At 42.6% G+C, this 25904-nt stretch overlaps 1 protein-coding gene across 1 annotated transcript in view; it reads right to left on the bottom strand.

The window, feature by feature from the left end:
• Positions 1-25904, bottom strand: part of FAT4 (FAT atypical cadherin 4) — a 141637-nt gene that overhangs the window by 52410 nt on the left and 63323 nt on the right. Inside the window, exons 2-6 of the mRNA XM_083460323.1 lie at positions 15874-16005; positions 11891-12152; positions 9913-10263; positions 1214-2136; positions 204-378 (exon numbers count right to left, since the gene is read on the bottom strand). Coding sequence (XP_083316449.1) covers positions 204-378; positions 1214-2136; positions 9913-10263; positions 11891-12152; positions 15874-16005 — 1843 coding nt within the window. The remainder of the gene's footprint in view (positions 1-203; positions 379-1213; positions 2137-9912; positions 10264-11890; positions 12153-15873; positions 16006-25904) is intronic.

The following is a 25904-nucleotide window of genomic DNA, read 5'->3' as shown; positions in this document are numbered from 1 at the left end:
ATTGCAGCCTTAATGTTTGTAGCTGGCTTTAGTGGAATCAGGATTCCATCACAAGAGTGTTATCAATTTATGTAATTCACCATCCCCCTGAACAGTAAGGAATGTTTAGTTTTACGTTTCATCATTTCTTTAGATATAAGACTATGTCTCTTGGTACTTAAATAGGGTTGTGCAAATAGGGTTGTGCAATTGACTTGGCTTACCTGAATCTGCCGCTGTGATCAGCATGTTATATTGCCCCTTTTTTTCTCGGTCCAAGCTCTGTACAAGGTGGAGCTCCCCATTGGCTGAGAGCGTAAAGGCCCCATCTTCATTTCCACCAATAAGAAGATAGGTCAATTTGCTATTTGGGCCCTGATCATCATCCCTTGCTACAACCTATAGAAGTAATGAAGCACAATATAACTGCAAATCCCTACCCAACGTCCCTTTGTTGGCCATACAATTATTTTTCATGTATCAAAGGAAAAGTGGCCTTGTGCTTGACGGAGCAGATACATCTATTAAAACTGATTAAAACAACGAAAAGATCCGGCATACCTTTAACTATTCCTTTAAAGATACCAATTATATTCCCACCCCCAGCCAGCTGCTGCTGTCAACAAAAGGTTGAATGTAGCTATTTAGAAAACAAATGGTAGACGTGCATCTATATTTTAAAAAAAGATTTAATAACACTTCAGTAACTACACCAAAAAATTACTGCAAAGCAAAAACTTGAGAGAGAATAAAGAAAAGTGGGTGAAAATGAGAAGCTTTTTTTTAAAAAAAAATGAGGTCAAGATTAAAAAAAAGCTATTTAGTTTCTGTTTAATGCACTGTCAAGGGCTAAAACTATCTTAGAATTATGCAAACAAAACCAAGCCATTATATAGTTAACTGTATATGGTGGTATCAAACCAAATACTTTTGCAGATGAGGCAACTTCCACTTGTGCAATAGGACTTCCCCACCTTGTCCTCCTATCTGCGTTGACCCCAAATATGCTCCCAAGGTTTGGGGGAACAGAATAGTTGGAGCTGCAAGCAAGAAAACAGGGGGGAATCCCATTGTGCAAGTGGAAGTCATTCTCCTCATGAAAGGAGCTACTTAAAACTTGAAGTGCCTGTTCAGCGTAATACAAAATTGATGGCTGACACCCAACAACAGGTTACTCCGATTATGAAGGTGTTGCCTATTATGCACTATTTATTATTTTCTCACACATACTAACCTGGAGAATGACCTTTGGTAATGTTTCCAAGTTTTCTGGGACATTTACAGAATAGGGAGAGAGTTCAAATGTAGGAATATAATCATTTACATCCTTCAGAATAATGCTGACTGTAGTGGTATCAATCCGCGGGCTACTTCCACGATCAGCTGACTGAACTGTTAATGCATAAGAAGGTGTCTTCTCTCGGTCCAAAGGTTTAGCTACAGTTATTACCCCTGTGACGGAGTCAATCCGGAAAACATTGTTAGTATTTCCACTGATGATGGAATAGCGAACTTGCCCATTGGAACCCTCGTCTCCGTCTGCAGCAACCACCTGAACCACGTCTGTCCCAGTTAGAATATTTTCTGCAATCTCAACTTTGTATAATTGTTGAGCAAAGACGGGATTGTTATCATTGATGTCAAGGACTATCACAACTACATCAGTAGATGAAGAAAGAGGTGGCTGACCTTTGTCCATGGCAACTACAGTCAAGGTGTAATTAGAAACTGTCTCTCTGTCCAGTTCTCCAGTGAGCCTTACTTCTCCATCAATCGTACCAATACTGAATTTGTTTCTTAAAGGATTTAGCAGATTGTACTCAATGTAGCTGTTTGGACCACTGTCTGGGTCCGTTGCTTGGGCTTTGAAAACAATGGTGTCAATAGGGGTATTTTCTGGGATGTAGGTCAGCTTAGGAGAGATAAAACTCGGAGGGTTGTCATTCACGTCTAGCAGAATGATAGATACTTGTGCTGTGCTTGTGTATCTGGAGGCTGGAAGAGGAGCCATATCATGGACCTGAACAATAAGACTGTAGAAAGATTGGCTTTCACGGTCCAAAGGCTTCCTGATGCTTAGAATCCCATTTTTGTCAATGTTAAATTGGCTTTGGCTATCTCCAGAAGTAATGCTGTAGGACAATTGTGAATTAGAACCTGAAAACCGAAACAAACAGAAAGAAGAGAGATTTAACCACTTTTAGTCATTAAGGACATAAAGCATGTTAGTTATCCTGAATGTTGTACAATCAATAGCAGCCTTCAACTGTTCCCACCACTTACAGAGAACACATGGAGAAATGGGCTTGTGTTTGCTGCACCATGCCAACAAGTGTGCTCAGTGCAACGTTTGAAAGCAGAGATAACATGCATACAGCTAGAAGATGATCCCTGCACTTGTCACTGGTATATTACCAGGACCATTTGGAACATGCACACAATTGCTTTAAAAGATGAGAAGTCATTGGTTTATCACTGTGACAATGCCTTTGGACAAGATTTTGTATGCCGAAAGTCAGTATCACACCACCTAACCTAGTTTTGCTCTGGAGCAGCTGGGGCTGTGATCAGGTTACCAGTTTCTGTTAAAGAAGAGATGGTTAAAATTCAGCTGAAGAGCAGCAAACATTGTTTTATATGGGATATATAAACTCTCCTACTTGTTAACAAATACTGATTTAGATGTAGGGTTGTTGTTCAGCAGACAATAAAGAGTTTCCACAATGATAACAGATTAATCCGATGAGGTGCTGTGTTGCAATTCTCGGTCATAAGGCTGAGAGATTCTAACTTCTGTATAAAATATTAGGTTCTGATAGTATTCACTGTCCATGGTGTGACACAGCATGCTACACTGGCAGCTGAATTGGTAATCCTTTTCCTGGCACTAGCAAGTTTAAGTCTATAGCTCATGAGTGAGTGATCTATTGAGAACTGCTTCTTGATTCATTGAATAGAAAGGTACAATTTGAATAGAAAGCTGAATTAAAAAAATACAATTTACATTGGGGGGAGGGGTACCAGTTCCTTTTAAAAAGTTCCCATTTAGAAGAAGAACAGTTATTAGGCAGACAAGATTAGAATGGTTCCAGTTACAGGTAGGTAGCCGTGTTGGTCTGCCATAGTCAAAATAAAAAAAATTCCTTCCAGTAGCACCTTAAAGACCAACTAAGTTAGTTCTTGGTATGAGCTTTCGTGTGCATGCACTGTGTATCTGAAGAAGTGTGCATGCACACGAAAGCTCATACCAAGAACTAACTTAGTTGGTCTTTAAGGTGCTACTGGAAGGAAGATTAGAATGGTGAGCAGAGTTTTCGTTAATGGCAACTGAGAGCAGGAAAAACCATAACTCGGTGGCAAAGCACATCCATTACAAGCAAAAAAATTCTCAGGCTAAGAAAGACTCCTGTCAGAAGCCATGGAGAATCATTGCCAGTCAGTGCAGACCAAGGGTTGGGTACCATTTTGCCCAGATATTTTTGATCCACACAGGCAAACTGTCAGATGTGTGGTCTTTTCCAGCTGTTGAAGTTTCCTAGTGGGGGAGAGACAGTGTCCAAGCAGGATTTATCTCACTGCCCATCAGCTGACAGGGACAGGGGTGAAATGCTCTCATCTGCAGGGACTGACCATGCCCAGTGAACCACCTGACATCAAGGGAGTCACCTGATTGACAGACAGGTGTAGTTTCACTAAAATAGCTCATGGACAAAATTAGAATCCTGGTGGGCCAAGGCTAGCCCAGATTCCAGAGGTCCCTTACCACTGGTACAGCTAATAAGGAGTTTTATGAACCTGCCACCTAACTCAGTATGAGACAAGTTTCCTGTGTTTCTTAGGTTTCTATATATTTCATGCACTGACAAAAATACCATGCATCCTTACTTCATTGGAATTTAAGGAGCCTAACTCAGCAAAACATTGCACCAAAAGCTGGTAAGCAGCTCTAAGCGTGCTATACACTGGGAAATATATGGTGACAGTTTAAAAACCCAAAACCCGTTCTGTTTGTATTATTCATTATAAAGTCAAACCAACATCTATCACTTTCTCATGTCTCTCCATTAATGGTTGAGACCTTACAGCGCTAAATAAATAATGTGGAAATTTTATCTGACTAATTGGTCATAAAGATTGAGGTTTGCATTTAATGGCTTTCATTTTCCATCAAGGCCTTCCTCAACAGTCTTTTTCCCCACTTTTTGTAAAACTTGATATTAGTTATTGATACAGTCAATTGCTTTATTCTTTATGCTAACACTTCTCAGTAGCAATCTGAGGTTCTTAGCGGATAAATTAAGCCCTGTAATATTCAGTGAATCAATCATGGCTATTTATTATTCTAAAACTGAAAAGATGCTATTTCATTTTAGTGTTTATATATAGATGATGTATTAAATAACATTCTGCATACATTTTATGCCAGACCTAAATGAAAACTTGATCCTATATTTACCTTACACTTTAGCAGAGCTCTCTACAGGGAAAAAATGCATTGATACGGGGTGTGTGTGTATATATAAGCCAGAAATTGAAGGGGAAAATACAGTGGTGCCTCGCAAGACGAAATTAATTCGTTCCGCAAATCTCTTCGTCTTGCGGTTTTTTCGTCTTGCGATGCAGGGTTTCCCATAGGAATGCATTGAAAATCAATTAATGCGTTCCTAGGGAAACCGCCTTCGGACCAGGTCCAGGGACAGTCTGTCCCCAGACCTCTTCTGAAGGCTGGGGGGGGGGGGGACAAGGGCTTTTCTTCTCACCCCCAGCATTTTAAAAAACCCTGGGACAGCGGAGGACTTCTCCGCTGTCCGGGCGATCTTAAAATGCTGGCGGGCGGCATTTTAAAATCACCCCGGACAGCGGAGGACTTCTCCGCTGTCCGGGGCGATTTAAAAGCCCCTGGGAAGGCAGGCAGGGGGGACAAAGACTTTCGCCCCCCGCCCGCCTTCAGAAGGTGTTCCCACCCCCCCGCCCGGCTTCGCAGCAGCGCTACGAAGCCCGGCGGCTGGGGCAGGTGCTCCCGCCCCCCCCCACCCCGCTTCGGAGCAGCGTTCTGAAACGGGGTGGCTGGGGCAGGTGTTCCCACCCCCCGCCCGGCTTCGCAGCAGCACTACGAAGCCCGGCGGCTGGGGCAGGTGCTCCCGCCCCCCCACCCCGCTTCGGAGCAGCGTTCCGAAGCGGGGTGGCTGGGGCAGGTGTTCCCACCCCCCCGCCCGGCTTCGCAGCAGCGCTACGAAGCCCGGCGGCTGGGGCAGGTGCTCCCGCCCCCCACCCCGCTTCGAAGCAGCGTTCCGAAGCGGGGTGGCTGGGGCAGGTGTTCCCACCCCCCGCCCGGCTTCGCAGCAGCGCTACGAAGCCCGGCGGCTGGGGCAGGTGCTCCCGCCCCCCCCACCCCGCTTCGGAGCAGCGTTCCGAAGGGGGGTGGCTGGGGCAGGTGTTCCCACCCCCCGCCCGGCTTCCCAGCAGCGCTACGAAGCCCGGCGGCTGGGGCAGGTGCTCCCGCCCCCCCACCCCGCTTCGGAGCAGCGTTCCGAAGCGGGGTGGCTGGGGCAGGTGTTCCCACCCCCCGCCCGGCTTCGCAGCAGCGCTACGAAGCCCGGCGGCTGGGGCAGGTGCTCCCGCCCCCCCACCCCGCTTCGGAGCAGCGTTCCGAAGCGGGGTGGCTGGGGCAGGTGTTCCCACCCCCCCGCCCGGCTTCACAGCAGCGCTACGAAGCCCGGCGGCTGGGGCAGGTGCTCCCGCCCCCCACCCCGCTTCGAAGCAGCGTTCCGAAGCGGGGTGGCTGGGGCAGGTGTTCCCTTCTCTCCGCAGCCGCTTGCTTCAAACGAGGTCGGGGACCTCTTTTGAAGCAAGCGGCTGCGGGGAGATCCCTTCTCTCCGCAGCCGCTTGCTTCAAACGAGGTCGGGGACCTCTTTTGAAGCAAGCGGCTGCGGGGAGATCCCTTCTCTCCGCAGCCGCTTGCTTCAAACGAGGTCGGGGACCTCTTTTGAAGCAAGCGGCTGCGGGGAGATCCCTTCTCTCCGCAGCCGCTTGCTTCAAAAGAGGTCCGGGGGCAGCGGGAGCGCTTCCCGCTGCCCCCGGACCTCTTTTGAAGCAAGGGGCGGTGGGGAGAAGCGATCTCCCCGCAGCCGCTTGCTTCAAAAGAGAAGACCCGCTGTCCCCGGGGCAAGCTTCGTTTTGCGAAGCAAGCCCATAGGGAAATTCGTCTTGCGAGGCAACTCGAAAACGAAAAAACCTTTCGTTTTGCGAGTTTTTCGTCTCGCGAGGCGTTCGTCTTGCGGGGTACCACTGTACCATATTTAATAACTGGTAATTTATTAGCTGGCAGCAATTTTTCAACTGATTTAAATAGGAAACAATAAGACTACAGAAGCAAGACAACAATTTTGAAATCAATACTGAATTGGAGGCATGACACTGAAGTCTTTCACATTTATCAACTGAGCTGGTGTGATATCTTGAAATGTTTAGTTCCTCAGGGAACTTATAACAGTTTTCAATCCAGTTACTGTGAGGAAAAGGAAAGTTGTCAATTTAACTGGGATTAAAATCTTACAGAGGCAGAATATTAGGAGGAGGGCAATGCAGAGAGGAACCTGAAAAAGTGGGTAGATGTAAAATGAGACTTGAATAACATAAAATATGATACTGTGGCCAGCTTCTGGCTACCATTATAAGGAGCTCTGTTGCCACCACAGAACATAAAATTTTCTTCTACTTTTAATGTTTCTAGCCACCAATGGTAAATACAGGTCACCAATATTGGTTCCAAAAATGCCCTGAATAAACAAAACATCTCCATTTTCATCACCACCAATGAATTATTGGGGAATGGATTTCACCACAGCCCTGGCTGAAAGTAGGGATGGGGAAGGCATTCAATTTTGTTTGCACTCTATTAGAAAACAGCTAATTGACATTAGTCAAGCCAATACAAGAACAGAAATACAGCTATCCTCTCACACACCCGAATTCTCAACAAGAACCTGGAGAACTCCTGCCAATCACAGCACAAAAGAATGAACTAGATGGACTGATGGTCTCAGTATAAAACATTCATATATTTACATCAGGTTATGTTTGAAATTGGTTTGAATTTTACAATCCAAGACAATAAGCAGCCTTCTTTCAATTATTGTCAAATTACATCTCGAAGGTTAACTGATATTATTTTCACAATAAGCATTTCCCCATATTTTGGCATCAGCTCCTGGTCCTACAATAAAAGTTTGCAATGCTGGGTTTTAAAGCTGCTTTGCAATTAAACTTTAAAGTGGATCAAACAATAAGAAATATCATTTATTTGTTCAGGATTTGAAAGTTATAGTTAATTTTCTTTGATGTTCATTTTGTTCATAGAGTGCCAAATAAATCCAAAACTTAAGTTAATAACTATTGTTTTCAGAGGGTGTGTTAAACAGGAAATGACACTGGATATTTAGCATCTGAACTCTCCTTCCATCTTCATCATTGTTTATACTGTGGAAAAACAGGAAATTTGCCAGAATCCTGCCAATCTGTTGTTTCTAGATTCATTCTTGGAACATGCAGAAACAGTCAATGTCTTAAGGAGAATGAAGTTTCAAAGTACAGCTGGATTATGTTTTCTAGGGTATTTGTTGAGACATGGGTAAGCTTTTGATCCATTTACAGGAAAACATTGGCATTATATTGACAAAATTAGCCATGCTTCTTCCAATGAAATCAGTGGAAGAAGGCTATCCTTGCCTAAATTAAGTCTCAACAATTTCCATAATATATCTTCAAAATAATTATATCGATAAGATACTTTATATGAATTCTTATCAGTGTGAATACAGTGGTACCACGGGTTACAAACACCTCGGGTTACAGACTCCACCAACCTGGAAGTAGTACTTCAGGTTAAGAACTTTACCTCAGGATGAGAACAGAAATCATGTGGCAGCGGCAGCGGGAGTCCCCATTAGCTAAAGTGGTACCTCAGGTTAAGAATGGTTTCAGGTTAAGAACAGACCTCCAGAACGAATTAAGTTCGTAAACAGAGGTACCACTGCATATTGAATACTGAAATTAGAAGGCGTTTACAGTATTTACCCAATACAGTGGTACGTCTGGTTGCAAACGGGATCCGTTCCGGAGGTCCGTTCGCAACATGAAAAGAACGCAACCCGCAGAGGCGCGTCTGCGCATGCACGGGTTGCGATTCGCCACTTCTGTGCATGCATGTGACGTAATTATGCGCTTCTGTGCATGCGCGAGTGGCAAAACCCGGAAGTAACCCTTTCCGGTACTTCCAGGTCGCTGTGGGACGTAACCTGAAAGAACGTAACATGAAGCAGATGTAACATGAGGTATGACTGTAAGCTGAAGAAAGTTGGTCACACTCAGGGCTTTTTTTCAGCAAGAATGCGCCTTCCAGCACCTCTTCCCACACCATGCCTTTGGCTCATGAGAAGACTATCCCTGGAGCATGAAGAGGACATCCTTTAGGGGCACTGGAGAGGGTCTTTTCATGAGCCAGAGGTGCAGCGCGGCTTTAATGAGGCTCTTCAGCCTCCTGGGCTAACAGCTGATGTGTGAGAAGAAGCCTCCCTGTGTGTCAGCTCTGCAATCTGCCCTGTCTCTCAGGCTTGTGTGTGCAAGCAGAAGGGACAGGGCAGACTGCAGAGCTGATGCACAGGGAGCTCACAGAATTCACAGAGCAGCCCTGCGTCTTTGGCTGGCGCAGAAGCAGGAAGGACAGGGCAGCATTCCTGCACCTTTTTTTCTAGAAAAAAGCACTGGTCGCACTGAATATCGCATGGTCTATGCTCTGTAGTAACACCATGTATCTGCTACATGTTCTAATGGCCCAGTTTAATAATATAATGCAATAATAACACATTTGAGCTGACAAAGTAAGTCTTGGTCCAGTATATCTGAAGGAGCGTCTCCACCCCCCATCGTTCTGCCAGAACACTGAGGTCCAGTGCCGAGGGCCTTCTGGCGGTTCCCTCACTGCGAGAAGCCAAGTTACAGGGAACCAGGCAGAGGGCCTTGTCGGTAGTGGCACCTGCCCTGTGGAACTCTCTCCTACCAGATGTCAAAGATAACAACAACTACTAACATAACTAATGCTGTTATGCCCAGGTCCTGCTTGCAGAATTTCTCTACACAGGTGGTTGGCCACTGTGAGTACAGGATGTTGGACCCGACGGGCCAGTGGCCTGATTCAGAAGGCGCTTCTTATGTCCTTATTTGGAATGGAAAGTGATCAGGCTAGCATTTTGAAATGAATGCTCTGATTGACATAATGGTCTAGGTGCATCTACTCAAATGTAATGAGTTCAGTGGGATTTAATCTTAGGTAAGTATGTATAGGATTGCAGACTGAATCCTCAAAAAGCTTCATCTACCCTCATTTACCATTTACTTAGTGATTGAAACAAAACTATTTGATATTTATTTCAGATGCTACTAAGGGTGATGTTGATTATAAGGTGTGTAATATATTTACTTATAACTTTATATTAATTGCTGTTCTTTGACCCCTTATGAGAGATAATGCCCATATGGTAGTAAGGTACAAAATTAAATGTGAAAATTAAGGGATCGGGGAAAAAAGACAAAGGGCAAATGTGACTTAAAAAAAATAAATTAAAAAAAATACAACACCAAAATTAATCTACAAGTAGGGGCAATCCTATGAACAACAGTTAAATACAATGAGGGATAAAAAGGGAGAAAGTAGGATGGATTATTAAACTAATATGCAGCATCATTAGGACAACCCAGAATGCCATGGAAGGCTAGGTTGGGAGGTCGGTATAGAAGCTATGTTTGATGGTGAATTACGATGTGTAAACAGGAAAAAATGGAAAATGCATAAATAATAAATAATAATCAAAAAGAATAAATGTGCAAATATACTCCCAAATGCACACATTTTAAAAAAATGGGAAAATACATACCATCATCTGCATCAGTAACATTGAAAATAAGGATAGTAGATCCTGGAGGTTGGTTCTCCATCAAAGATGTGCTATATGACGCCATGCTGAATACTGGTGAATTATCATTTACATCAAGTATGTTGAAATAAGCCCTCACAGTGGAGGATTGCCCACCGCCATCTTCCGCACGAACTGAAAGAATGTAATATTGCTGCACTTCATAGTCCAACATACAAGTTAAGTTAAAAACGCCAGTGACTGGGTTGAGGAAAAATGTTCCATCTCCATCGTCTTCACTCACAGTGTACGTAATTTCTCCATTCACACCTGAATCTTCATCTGTCGCTAAGATGGCTGCCACTAAAGAACCTAGAGATGAATTAGGAGGGTGGAAAAACCAAAATGGTTCATGTCAAAGAAAATACGTGTCCTACTATCCATTATTATAAGTGTGTGCCAACATATCCATAAACAGTATTTAAATGATAGTTTATTTTAGAGCATTTGTATCCTACTCATCAGTCTAACGGGATTTGTAAAGAATCAAATCCATAAAGTTGGACAAATGATCACCTTATTTTTTAAAAAAGAAGCCTGTGAGGGGGGGAGAAAATATACACTTAAAATATACCCTGGCCTGGTTCATACATAACATTGAGCCATAGTTTCTACAACAAATGGTGAGTTTGCTACAAGTTGTTCCACAAATGATCAAACAAGCCACAGTTTGTTTTTCCATAAATTTCTTTCTTTTCCAGCTGCTCTTGCCTCATAGATTTTTTTAGTTTGGTGAGCTTCTGGGCTGGGCTGGTGAAACAAACCATGGTTAAGGAACAGTGCTGATATCACACATAATGCCAAACCATGGTTTGTAGCCAACAACTAACCATTGTTTCAGTTTGTGGTTTGCTGGTAGGAAACAAATTCTTGTTAAACCACTAGGCAAGGTTCACACAGCACATTAAGCCTTGGTGTGATTAGTGAACTCTGTGCAGCAGCTTAACAATAGTTTGTTCATTGCCAGCAACCCATACTTATGTCAAAGAATCATAGAACTGTAGAGTTGGAAGGGTAATGTTTTACTAATCCATAGTTTAGTGTTATGCGAGAACAAAGCCATTGAATATATATTCAAACCAAAATTTCTGCCCAGCAAAATTTTAACTGCAGTTGAACTTTTTTTTCCTCCTTGGAAAAAAGCATGATACAGTTATGTTCTTAATGGAAAAATGGTGTTCAAGGTAAGTCCAGTAAAACTCCTTTAAGGAACGACCATGTTTCAATATGGTGTACTATCCTATTTCCTCATAGACCTCTGAGAGTATAATTTCACATTTATAACTTTTTCAAAGAGATAACGTAACCTCCTTTTGCAGCCTCTTATGCATAGGTGTGTCAAGAGCTCCTGATACGTAGCGAGATATTTTAAATGGTCAGCAGCTAATCACTACACTTGCTGGTTTTGAATTTCTCTTCATACTTGAAACAGAATATTATATAGTGCTTCAGATATCACATGTGTTTTCACTCATTCTAAAATCTGTTCTTATGCCAGTCAAAGAATGATATTTTTTTTAAAAGAAACAGAGAGAATCTAGTGAACTTATTCTCGCTCCTCCACCTGTACAAGCTTGGAAGAAAGAGAGCTGGGCTAGTTCAAGCTAACTTTTGGACAATAATGTGCATATATTTGCCTATCTCTTCTGACAGTGACAACTTCAAATTGTAGTAATTGTAGTAGCAATTTAAGAGTTTTATGAGACAAGGGCAGCGAGTCCATAGTGTGCAGTAAACAAAAACATAAGCAGAGAATTGATGGACAAATCAGTGAAGCCTAGATACCTGGCCCTTTAAATGTCGTTCGTTATTTAACTGGTATTAAATTTGCTGAATCTGCACAAGAACATAATATTTCCAAAGAAGTCTGAGTTATTCCAGCTGTTAAAAGCACAAGGAAGCAGGAATGATAAGGACAGTAATGACATCTACTATTCACCTGGAGTGGTATCTTCTGGTATGTCAAAGGAATAGCAAGGTTTGGAGAACTTGGGTATATGATCATTAACATCACTAATAGTAATGTTTATTCTCATATCTGAAGACTGCAGGCCATCATCAGCACGAACCAGCAGAGAATATTTAGAACGGCGTTCTCGGTCCAAACGCTTGGTGGCTATCAATTCTCCCGATTCTGGATCGATATGGAAGCTGTCGTCTGCACCACTGATGATGGTGTAAGTTACCAGAGCATTTGCACCCTAAACAGTGACAAGAAAAGGTCAAAGTGCATTATATTTTTCATCCAAATTAACGGTAAGCTTTTGCGCTGATTCTAAGAATTTGATTACAAATTTTAAAGAAATTTTCAAGTAAGTAAGTAAACCATGGATTTGGAATGATGAGCTGATCATATCACTTTTATATTAAAAAGTAAAAAGAAAAGTTAGAGTACAAAGAGCTAAGATTGGAATCTCCCTATAATGTTCCTCGAGGCTCCCCGACAGAAAAGATTCCCTTGCCAAATAAACATTTTTTTGCACAAATCTGTCATTCCTGATGTATTTACTTGCACTGGTACTGATCATATAAAAGAGAAAGATACTGCTGTGCCCCTTCTGTACCCAGCACTCCGCAAAAATAGGCCATGTGATGTTGTGTTGTCAGGGGACTGACCGGTGGGCAGCCCTTCTTACCCATCCTGTGGGAATGGGGGAGCCAGTTCTTCACCCCTACTCCACTATAGCACCTGGTTAAGAGATGCTGGTTAAGGAAGAACTGTGAGGGGAGAGACTTCATCAGGCAAGGCTTTCTTCCACCTGCGCTGCCCCATCCTCCAGTCTCTGCTTCTCAATTTGCATTGTATTATTATATGCACTGTGACTTGCCGTTGTTTTACTGATTATAGTTTAGAATTTTTTTATTATAATTGTTAAGAGTGGATTTTTGTTTAATTTTTATATGCTGGTATTTAATATTAGTCTATACAGTAGTACCTCAGGTTAAGTACTTAATTCGTTCCGGAGGTCCGTTCTTAACCTGAAAGTGTTCTTAACCTGAAGCACCACTTTAGCTAATGGGGCCTTCTGCTGCCACCTTGCCACCGAAGCATGATTTCTGTTCTCATCCTGAAGCAAAGTTCTTAACCTGAAGCACTATTTCTGGGTTAGCGGAGTCTGTAACCTGAAGCGTATGTAACCTGAGGTACCACTGTACTATTCTAATGGATTGTTGAATATTACTTTATTTGATATAAGTTGCCTGTTTTAAAGTTATGTTTTATTATCACATTTTTGTATTGGATTAGATTGTTATATGGTGCACATTCTTTGTTTCTTCAGCTTGTAAACCACCTTGGGTATTGTTAATTAGGAAGACGATATACAAATTAAAAGTGATGATGATGATGATGATGATGATGATGCTATAGCTGCAGCTTGCTTTTGGGGGAACCTGGAGCCTAGCTGGGGTAGGACAGGTCAGAGCTGAGCTAAGTCTTGAGGAAATCGTATACCCATATGAACTTTTTTGGATGGCTGATATGAAGCAGAGGGTTGTGTTTCATACTGAACATTGTCTTGTAAAACACACTTCCTCATTCTGGTGATTCACAAGACTATGAAAACAAACAAAATGTTTATTTGTTCAATGGTATAGCAGGGGCACTGCTCTCACTCTGAATGGACTTCAAAGCCATGTAGTCAAGCAGATTTGTCAATGTGATGACATCATCAAGCCTCATCAGAGTGAGATAGTGCATCTAGTTTTTACTGTGATTGACTGTGTTATGTTGACCAATGTAACTGGATGTGTGGCTAAGTAACATTTTCTACATGATCCTTGATAGGCTGCAATTCTCTCAGGAAGAAATTGGTGTTTGTTTGTTTTTTTTAAAAAAGGCACTGTGCAGTAGTTGTGAAAAGGCAGGAGATGACACATAAAAAGGGGTTTGAGAAATCTTTGACTCTGAAAACCCTTATTTTGCCTCCACATTTCTGTGAAAAAAAATTCACTGTAGACTTACTTCCTTGCCTACTCAGGGGATACATTCCACAGTATTACTTTCATACTCAATGTCTGTGCAGTGTGTAGAACACTTACCCATAAAAGTATAATTAAAATGTTTGAACAGATTCTTTCAATAATAATCTTATATTACTCAAGTGTTACATTCTTTATCATCCAAGTGTGATACTTCATTTTTACAACAATGTGCCTCAGCTATAGACTCTTCTACCATAACTGCTGCTGTGGGTAAGGAGCAAATCCTATAAATTAGGCAAGTAAGAAGAAAATCTAGAAATTTCCTGTCAACACTTTTGAAGTACAGTAGTACTGTGCTGTGAGATATCATAGCTATCATTAATATTCATCCCATGGCACTAGAGAAAATGTTACACCTTCTGTGCAGATTGCAAAATAGTGACCACCTTGATCCCATTAAGCTGAATGTTAGCCAAATGCAGCAATCAAATTCTGTCATATGAAACACTCTTTTACACGTTTACGCAATGGGTTTCAAAGAAGCCTTAACCTAGTCTCGTCATTTGGCATGCACACTTTTTAAAACATGTCACTACAGATTTCATGTAGAGGTTTTTGTATGTCACGGATTTCTAACACTCTACTGAAGCTTAGAGGCTTTCTTGGAGATAGACACAGTGACAGAAACTTCCTTCAGGCATTAATAACTGTCAAATTACTCAACTTTGGACATGCTGGCTAGCCCTGCCACTGGTGAATATGCAATTAACATAAATGACTGCTGTGACATAGCTTTCACAGATACAGCTGGATGCATGAAGATTTCCATACGATATGGAACTCTGGGACATGTGGAAACCTTATTGCAAATGAATGTATGTGCACTATAGGTGGTCAAGCTATTTGTATGAACATCAAGATGCAGCACTCAGATCCTGTGTCGAAAAAGAACATGAGGGGACATTGTCGGAAGAAGGCAAGAGATATAAAAAATAAATAAATAAAATCATGCCATGCAAGGCAGACACAGAGAAAAGGAAGAAATGTGTACAGTGGTGGATGGTGCCTTAAACCCCCCATGTGGCTCTCCAATGTTTAGGAATCTGCCACCTCACATATTTCTGCAAAATGTCATGAATCTATTTGAGGGGGCTGTGGCAGGTGGGGTTGGTCTCTGTGTGGCCCCCAGTATGTAGAAGAAGAGTTTGGATTTGATATCCTGCTTTATCACTACCCTAAGGAGTCTCAAAGCGGCTAACATTCTCCTTTCCCTTCCTCCCCCACAACAAACACTCTGTGAGGTGAGGCTGAGAGACTTCAAAGAAGTGTGACTAGCCCAAGGTCACCCAGCAGCTGCATATGGAGGAGCGGAGACACGAACCTGGTTCACCAGATTACGGGTCTACTGCTCTTAACCACTACACCACACTGGCTCTCAAGGGACCAGAAGAGGAGCTGTTCAGGTGTACCACATGTTGAGAAGAGGGAGGGGGCATCTGGCAACTGTTAAAAGGCTGCCATGTGGGAGAGTTTGAACCATCTCCCAGCAGAAAGGAGCAGGTAAACAGGAAAGGAAACTGTACAAAAGGAAGAGAGGGGATGGATGAAAGATAGGCAAGACGAGAGACTAGAAAATAGGAAGTAGAGGACAGACACACAGGAGAGAAAACTTTGTATGTTAAATAAAGCAAAGCAAGCGATGTCCTGTGATGGATGAGGTCAATCAAATTAATTTAAGTAAGGTCCCCACTAGGGGAGTCTCTGAGAACAAGAGACCACATGGGGTTCTGAAAAGTCCTGGAATCAGGTGCGCAGGGATAGAATGGGCAGTCTCAACTCACAGAAAAAAATTAAACACTTGCATTTTTCCACTCCACGCCACCGTCTTCCAGGCAAATATCAGTGGGTGGAGTAGAAACAAGGCTGGAAATCTATGCCTAACAACATTGTTGTGACAGAAGTGTCCTGCTACCCTTCAAAGAAGCAATAAGATCCTACCTCATCAGCATCCATAGCTGTCAGCTGCATTATTTTAGAACCATCTCCGATATTTTCTTCTACAGTCAGATCAAGCATATCTGTAGGGAACACTGGCGGGTTGTCATTGACATCCTGAAGAGTTATTTCCACCTAGGAAGGAAAGGGGGAAAGCTCATGATTCATTTATTAAATATAAGTAGCGCAAGTTGCTTAACCTTACATTGAATCAGGTAAGCAGTGCGCAATCTGATGTTTCAGGGACTTTTCTGAAAACACAAACGAGAGAAAAAGTCCCGTGATGGTTAAAATTCCACATTGTTTTGAAATCTTCCGAGAAAAAGCCTGTAACCTACATAAAGCTAATTTGACTTGTTGATAGTAACTGATTTTAAATGGTCCTAGTCTAGTTTACGTTGGATATGGTCCACTGACTGACTGTCAATGTAATCCCCAAAATGTTGGACCCCGGAGGATAGCTGCCAAGACCCGGGGCACGGGATCATTCAACCATTAAATGCTGCTTGACATAAAGATGAGGTGGTGTAAAATTCTCCCTGAAATGTTTACATATTGGCATGTCCAACAGCCAGAAAGAAAGAGTGCAACTTTTAGCATTAAAAAAAGAGTTCTGATTTGCCCTTCTTTGTATGAGAGAATTAGGGTTGTTGTGTTTTTTTTAAGTCAATATTGGAAGCAAGTTGTTGTAACATCTCTCTGGATCTCCCCCTCTCCCTTTCCATGCTTAAACCCAAACACATTTTATTTTTCACAAGTTCTGTTTATATCTTTTACAAACACTAATGGCAGTGTCTGAAATTATTTGCCAAAGCTGTTTACTCCTTCTCCTGTGTAAGCAAGATTGTTTAGTTCTCAGGGGCTTGCCGATGCTGCATTTAAAAAGCCAAGAGCTTAGAGTTCCACTGCTAGGTAGACACATACTAATAATCTCCCAATAAAGAAAAGACAGACAACAGATGGTTTCTATCTATAGTGAAAGCAAAGGATTCCCAGAAGGCCTGGACCAATAAGTGGTCACCAAAACGTGAAGACCACCAAGGAGATAATGGCATAGTTGGGGGGCAGAGCTGCCTTCAGCAAACATTAGATAGCTGATTGTTTAGCAGGGCTGGAAAAGGGGAGGCGGGAAGAGGGGCAACTTAAAAGTCAAAAGAGATAAGCGGATTGACAGACAGAAACGTCATTGTACTTCAGCAACCCACTTCATCACTATTGACAAGAGATTTCTGGTTTCAGAAACATGGATGGAAATAATCCAAGTATAAAAACCAGCACAAATATCTTTTTGAAACTTGTGTTGTTCATCCAACAAATTTGCATATCTCCCACTCTTTGGGGGATATGACAATGCATTACAATACCCAGCTTCTTTGATCAGGAAAGCCAAAATCCAACACATTTTGGCATATATATTTTTTGAAATGGAGAATTTAAATCAAGTCTCAACCGAATGAGGGTAGTAAGAATTTAATGAATAGAAAGAAGCTCAGTGGGAAAATAAATTATGTGATGCTTGCCCGAACTCTTCTCTAATACAATGCAAACTATACAATTAAACTATACAAACTATACAATTCAAGCACTATTATGCAACTTTGAAATTTATGGCTCATGGTTTCCACAAAGAATCCTGGGAAGTTTCTTAAGGGTGCTGAGAGTTGTTAAGTGTATTCCCCTCATACATTCGACAGAGTAGTTTAATAATCAATATCTCTCTTGCCATCCAGTCACTCTATGGTGGGAATAGGGGTCTCCGAATAAATCTCAGCACCCTTAACAAACTACAGTCTCCATGGTTCTTTGGGAGAGGCCAAAACTGTTTAAAGTCATATGACGATGCTTTAAATGTATGGCATGTGGGTGATATATATCAAAATATATGAAGGCAGGAAGTAGGATTTTATAAATCCCCCACCTGTTTATGTTTTGGTTGTTTAGCTTGAATGCTTGTAACCTGCTTTATAGCCCTGAGAAGCTTTCAAAGTGGCTTACAAAAGATTCACATAATAAAAATCAATAACAGAAATCATGGTGTTCCTCTGGTGCCAGGATAATTCAGGTGGCATTTCCTTTTTTTCACCCTTGGTCTTCCCTGGTGTCACCCTTCAGCCTGTGCCTACAAGACAGCAGAGTCCGCTGGATCACTTCTGAACAGGGCCAAGCAGCTTCAACTCACTCAGCTTGTGATGGAGGTAGACCTTCTCTGGTTGGCAGTTGCCAACAGCTCCCACGAAGGGCCTCAGGGGTACGTGTGTGGAGCTGAGCTGCTGGAACTAACTTGGCCCATGTTGTATCTCACTCAGGTTGTACCTTCCCATGATAGAAGCTATGATACCAAATATGTATGGCCTAGATACACATGGGATGCGGGTGGTGCTGTGGGTTAAACCACAGAGCCTAGGACTTGCCGATCAGAAGGTCGACGGTTCGAATCCCCGCGACGGGATGAGCTCCCGTTGTTCGGTCCCTGCTCCTGCCAACCTAGCAGTTCGAAAGCACGTCCAAGTGCAAGTAGATAAATAGGTACTGCTCTGGCAGGAAGGTAAACGGCATTTCCGTGTGCTGCTCTGGTTCACCAGAAGCGGCTTAGTCATGCTGGCCACATGACCTGGAAGCTGTACGCTGGCTCCCTCGGCCAATAAAGAGAGATGAGTGCCGCAACCCCAGAGTCAGTCACGACTGGACCTAATGGTCAGGGGTCCCTTTACCTTTACCTTTGCACACACATGTAGGGTGATACCACTGGGCATCAACTCAATTTTGAGGTACATATTAATAGACACTCCCTTATTTGTGTTATGCATATACACATTTCCTTGCACCTCTACCAACTGCTCAATAGCAGCACTTCCTACTGGCTGTTCACATTCCTAGTTCACCTGCAGCTCAACCCTCTCCCTCTCTACCCAACCCCATCACAAAACAAAGCCTTCCAGATGCCAATTCCACGAAGGACCTTTTAATGGTATCTTCTGGGACTAATACGTTTTAGAAGAAGGCATGGAAAATCCCTTTCTGAGAGTAAATGAACTGAGCACGAACTAATTACAAAGATGTAAATCATGGTCTCCTCAAGTCTGTCCCTCCTATGCCAAAATTGCACCTGGAGTTTTCTGTAGCTGCATTTTATAGCTTCTGAACATAGGAATTAGCATACACATTGCTGATACAGCATCCCAAGAACAAACTCTAGAATTAAACAGCTTAAGAGTTTAATTTTCAAAGAATTAAACCGCCCAAGAGGTTTCCTGAGGGTGGACGGGGGGGTGGGGCGGGGAGAGAAGAAAAACGCTGCAGCGTTGTAATAATTAATTTTAACACATCGACAACAACCATTCTAAGGTCATTAGAAAAGCAAAGATGAATGACTGCTATATGCCACAGCTGCCAATCAAGTCTTGGCCCTTAAACGAGCACAGCTAGAGCAAGCAGTCGTGCTACCAAACCTATTACATTTCACCAGATCCTGTTTCAAGGTACTGCAGCTGCGAAGCTCTGCAGTTTATTTATTAATACCATATATATCACACACAGCTTGTGTTTCAGCTACAAGCTGACATTTTACCACCAGAACCCAAATTCACAATGTGCAACTGGCAGCTGTCCTTTGTAAACATCTATCTAGCTATTGTTTTAAGGTAGCTGTGCAACCTGCATAAGATGCTGTGTTACCAGGGAGAACAAATGCTGAAAATTCACGAAGCACACAGAGGATTAATGGAAAGAGAGGCTTTGTAACTAGCATTTGGAATGATGAAAAGGAAGGGAAGGAAGAAATAGCAAGATGGTTGTGTAAGTTATTCTGAAAACTCTTTGTACTCCATAAAATACAACCGTAATATTACATGCTGAAGTCCCAACTTAAACTCAGGAATATGGCAAGTTTATTTGAAAACAAAACAAAACAAAACAAAATTTAAAGATGTGAATGGCTTCATTTTTTGGATGTTTGTTGAAGATATTTTAGCACTCGGCATCTAACATTAAAACACTGCATAATATTAATGTGAGGGATGTGTTACCTTCTCAGACAACACAAAGAAGCCTAAAACCCCTGAATTACAAACATACAAAATAGTCATTAAATTTTGACGACACTAACGTAATCCATCTTTCGAGAATATAAATGGCATCCCTCAGTTTTTCCAGAAAACACACATTATTGTTTTCTTTTCCACAATGACACAACCTTTTTTCCTCCTCGGATTTACACTCCTGCACCACGTGCCTGTTTTAACTGTAAAGCTGTCAATTTTGGGGGCCTGTTGGCAATTAACAAAACTGTGTTGTAGTGTTTGTGGCCCTAGAAAACACACAGCAACCACACAGTGGGGAATTTAAAGGTGTGCACAGTGCGTGCAGAAGTAGGGCTCCCTGGAGCTAAGACACCCCCCCCCATTTATTAGTGTGTATTGTTAATTGATATCTTTGGAATGGGACTTCAAATAATGAATTGCTATTATTCTTGTATTTTAGTGTGTTGAACTGCAATTGCTCTAGCATTTTAGTTTGCTGGGGGGAAAGACCAGCAAGGCCAGGTTGGTACTCAGTAATAGCCTGAGATGTGGAAAAATGACAGAGCCCTTGTCACATACAGCTGAAACTACTGACACCTATATCATCAACAATCAACAGCTCAGTCTGAATAATGACACTTTCCTATCCCAGGCCTTAGGTGGTAGGACTGTTCTTGCTTATTGACAACCTCCCAACCCAAAACAGCTATTGGCCAGCAACACATGGCCAAATAACAGAGATACAGACACAAAGACTAGACGCTGCAGCAAAGGCAGATGTCAACTTCTCCTCATGCCTATCCTGGCAACACTATTACAGGACCTAATACAACATATGGGGTTCGTGCATTTGCCCATCTTCCAATGAGATATAAGACATTATCTGCCAGCAATGCCTTTCTACATAAGGCAAACCGGCCAATCTCCATGCAAAAGGATAAATGGACACCAATCAGACATCAGAAATGGCACTATTCAAGCAGTAAGGGAACATTTCTGTCTCCCTGGCCACTCTGTGGCTGACCTTAAAGTGGCTATGCTGGAACACAGGAACCTCAAAAGGAGCCTGAAATATGTTGAATTACATCAAGAAGTTCAATGCTATCACTTACAGAACAAATCAAGACAAAGGGTTTTATCTCACTCGGTATTTGTTTATTGACTTACCAATGCCAGGATGTCTGTGTTATCAACAACTCTATTGTGAATGACCACAGTTATCACTGCCTGTATTTTTGCTGCATTTTGTTTGCCTCTGACCTTACTGTTAGTAATTTCAACCATGTGTCTGCAATATATAAGCCTGCAATTCAGGAGAACACTTCATGCATCTCATGAGATGGTCAGCAGTCTATAAAAGGTTCTGCTGTTATTATTTAACATGACACAAGACTCTTTGTTGTTTATGCTGCAATAGAAGAACAGGGCTACAAGAAGGCTGATCACCGAAGAATTGATGCTTTTGAATTATGGTGCTGGAGGAGACTCTTGGACTGCAAGAAGATCAAACCTATCCATTCTGAAGGAAATCAGCCCTGAGTGCTCACTGGAAGGACAGATCATGAAGCTGAGGCTCCAATACTTTGGCCACCTCATGAGAAGAGAAGACTCCCTGGAAAAGACCCTGATGATGGGAAAGATGGAGGGCACAAGGAGAAGGGGACGACAGAGGACGAGATGGTTGGACAGTGTTCTCGAAGCTACCAGCATGAGTTTGACCAAACTGCGGCAGGCAGTGGAAGACAGGAGTGCCTGGCATGCTCTGGTCCATGGGGTCACGAAAAGTCGGACATGACTAAACGACAACAACAACAACAATTTAAAAATGATTTATTTCTTTTCTAATTGGCAAGTATTTTAGGTTGAAAAGATCCTCTCCTTAGGAAAAAATGCATTGTTTCTACTCTTTTCCTCCAACATCTTTTTAACTGCCTAGAAAAAGAAAGGAAACAGGCAGGCCACAAAAATGCTGAGCCAGCTTATATGTGGCAATTATAGTTTGCATTGGCAAGGCAAGCATCTATTTGATAATCCTTTCTACTAACCACTGTGTCCTTGTGCATATATCCCATCAGAGAGCTACGGAAGGAATATGATCTAAGAAGAAAGAGGCCACCAGATGCCTTATTCCATATTTATATTTATTTGCACACTACCATTTCGTTAAAAATAAAACACAGAGGAAACTAGTGTGATGGTGGGCAACTGATTTTTAGAATTCTTTTTGCTCTCTTCCTCACCACGTACATTAATCTGTCACATCCCATAAGATATTCAAATAAGCTTCTCCTTTGCCCCAAAGAAACTAATCACATCTCAAGTCATTCTTTTCACCAGCACAAACAACATCTCAACAAAGAGTATCGTGACATCTTTCAAAACTAACAAATTAGTCAACGAAAGCTGAGTCCAGCTCAATAGCTGAATGAAATGCCATCCTTAGTTTACAAGTATGCGTGCATGGTTTGTTGGAAGTGAATTATAAACTGTGATCAACACACACGAAATAACAACATGCCTCTGATGAAGTGGTCACAGAAGCAAATGCCATAATTAATTCACAAAAAGGTGCCACAAGATTCTTCATTGTTGTTTTTCCTGCAACAAATTAACACTCTGGGAATGTCTATCTTCATAGTGGGGCTGCCTTTGAAAACTTCCCCAAAATTTCAGTTAGTCTAAATACAGCAGGGACCAGCCAAAGGGAATATATCTGCCATTTCTGAAACAACTGCATTGGCTGCTGGCCCATTTCCAAATTCAATTCAAAGTACTTGTGCTTATCTTAGCTCTCAATGGCTTCATGTCAAAGGACGTAGAGGGACACCTACTCCTACATTAGAGGTGACAAATCTTCTTAAGCTTGAGGGCCATATTCCCTTCTGGGCCACCTCCTGAGGGCCGTGTGCCAGCAGGAGGCAGGGCTAGAGGCAAAGGCGGGCCAAGCAATGAATATAACTTTTATCATTGTACAGTAGGCTATTTTCTGCACACACTCACGCAGTCTGTCTTTCATCCAGGAAAGCAAGAGGCCTAATGGGAGTTCAGTGGCACATTTCTGCCAGTCAAAAACACTCACAGTAATTGGTTCTCCAGTTCTGATGTAAAACCTTAGAGCACACTTGGCCAAACTGTGACTTGTCATATCCTACCACAGTGAAAGAGCAGGAAAAAGGAGTTGAAAGCAAATTCTTACAAAGTGTGCTTAGGAAGGGGCATACTAACAGTTCCACTGTTATTTGTACATGGGAATGGATGGCAGGCAAGTGCTATTTTTAGTAAAGACTGTAGTGTTTTATCTCCTTGCGTAAAAATCCATCACACCAAAAAAACATTCATTAACTGCTGTGGCATGGGAAACAAAATTATTAGTGCACGTGCCTGATAAATTTTATCCCTTTCAAACTGCACGGAAACAGATGAATAAACATTACTGTATACATAGTCAGTCACTTAGATACCACTATTTGTACCACTTAATCCTAACACACCCTCTGTACATTTTCAGGCATGCTAAAGAGAATTCTGATACATTGTCTAATGAAATAAACACTAGAGCCATGGATTGATCCAAGGCCCTCTGTCCCAATGTATACTTCCTGCCTTGAATTCCCAAACAAAGATGCACTTTGTGTTTCCCAGCCTGGCTCCCCTGATTGAAACAAACTCATTTATAAGTCTAAATATTCTGTCAAATCAGTTTGTGCAAAGATTTATTGGGGTGTCGAGTTAAGCCACTCCAGGGCAAGCCTGGAAGGGGAAGGCAAAACATAAATCTTGAGCGCTGTCCCAGTTTCATAAGAGCCAGCAATGCAGAAAAGTTTTTCGCGTACATCTTGTCTGGGGCTTCTGCATGTATAGGGCAATTGATTTTATTTCACAAATTAAGATGATTATTTCTATTAATCACTACGTATCACCTAGCAGTCAGAGGCATGTGTTCCTGGGGCCTGAGAGTACTCCTTGTCAAAGGCGAAGAAAAAAAACACAGGATGAATGACAGACAAACTGGGCAGTCGGCCAAGAATTGCAAGAACAGCCCAGTAGTGTGGACAAGAAGTGGTTAGCTCTCCTCTTGACACAGAAATGCCTTCGAAAGCCCACTGAGTGTGTGGTGACATAATAAAGAGTTGTGCTTTGTGCGTTTGCCATGCTGCTTGAAAAGCTGGAACTGAATAAGTCATTCCCCCTTTCCAGTCACCCAAATTCAAAGGAAATCATATTGCCCTGTTTAGCGTTCCTTGAAACTATTACAGCTTAAGTAATTGTTAAACTCATTTGCTGACTTTTTAAGATAGGGATAGCAACTTTTTTGATGAAGGAGAACTGAGGGCTGCAGTGACAGGCACCCTTCCAAGAGCCAAATACAGTGGTACCTTGGGTTAAGAACTTAATTCATTCTGGAGGTCCGTTCTTAACCTGAAACTGTTCTTAACCTGAAGCACCACTTTAGCTAAAGGGGCCTCCTGCTGCCGCTGCACCGGCACTGCATGATTTCTGTTCTCATCCTGAAGCAAAGTTCTTAATCCGAGGTACTATTTCTGGGTTAGCGGAGTCTGTAACCGGAAGCATCTGTAACCTGAAGCGTCTGTAACCCGAGGCACCACTGTATCAATGTGGGTGTGACTATTTACACACATTCCCTCACAAATTTACACACATGCAACCACATACTCTCTCCATCCCTATCTGCACACAACACACTTACTCTCTCCATCCCTATCTGCACTATACATTTGAAGCAGTATCATACCACTTGAAACAGTCATAGCTTGCTCCCCCCCACAAAGCATCCTGGGAACTGTACTTTAAGTGTGCTGAGAGTTGGGATACCCTTATTCTTCCTGCAGAGCTACAGTTTCCAGAGTTCCCTTGGAAGAGGGATTGACTGTAAAGCCGCCTAGAGAATCAGCAGCCTTAACAAACTACAGTTCCCATAATTCTCTGGGGGGAGCCATGACAGTTTTATGATGCTGCTTTAAATAAATAGTGCAGATGAGGCCTGATTCTCTCAACCTCACAGTTGTACAAACACACAACACACTTACTCACACTCTCAAGGCATGATGAGAGCAGCTACACCTAGGACTGGAAATGCAGGATGGAAGAGGTGGAAGAATCCTGTCGAAACCTTAGGAGTGTAGAGAAAGAGAAATTGATCTCATAGTTACAGTTCAGGTGACTTTCTTCAGCCTTCAATCCATAGTGGAGATATGTGTTTGTAAAAGCTAGTACAAGACCAGGAAATGATAGTGATTCTGGACTGATTTCAGAGTGATCTTGTGTCAAGTCAATTTTCCCATTCTTTCAGTGATGATTAAGGTGGGAGTAGTGATCTGTATGGGACGCGGGTGGCGCTGTGGGTAAAAGCCTCAGCGCATAGGGCTTGCCGATCGAAAGGTCGGCGGTTCGAATCCCCGCGGCGGGGTGCGCTCCCGCTGCTCGGTCCCAGCGCCTGCCAACCTAGCAGTTCGAAAGCACCCCCGGGTGCAAGTAGATAAATAGGTACCGCTTACCAGCGGGAAGGTAAACGGCGTTCCGTGTGCTGCGCTGGCTCGCCAGATGCAGCTTTGTCACGCTGGCCACGTGACCCGGAAGTGTCTCCGGACAGCGCTGGCCCCCGGCCTCTTGAGTGAGATGGGCGCACAAACCCCAGAGTCTGTCAAGACTGGCCCGTTCGGGCAGGGGTACCTTTACCTTTACTAGTGATCTGTATAAGTAAAACAACTCTGACACTCTAAGCAAGTACCAGGGGTCAGCAAACTTTTTCAGTCAGACCTTGTGGGGGGCCAGACTATATTTTTGAGAAAAAATGAACAAATTTCTATGCCCCACAAATAACCCAGAGATGCATTTTAAATAAAAGCACACATTCTACTCATGTAAAAACACAAGGCAGCCCCCACAAATACCCAGAGATGGATATTAAATAAAATGACACATTCTACTCATGAAAACACGCTGATTCCCAGACCGTCTGTGGGCCGGATTTAGAAGGTGATTGGGCCGGATCTA

This window comes from Podarcis liolepis (assembly GCF_965112155.1).
Source record: "Podarcis liolepis genome assembly, chromosome: 9".
NCBI lineage: Eukaryota > Metazoa > Chordata > Lepidosauria > Squamata > Lacertidae > Podarcis > Podarcis liolepis.
Note: the sequence above shows the minus strand (reverse complement) of the source record. Positions and strands in the feature narration are given on the sequence as shown.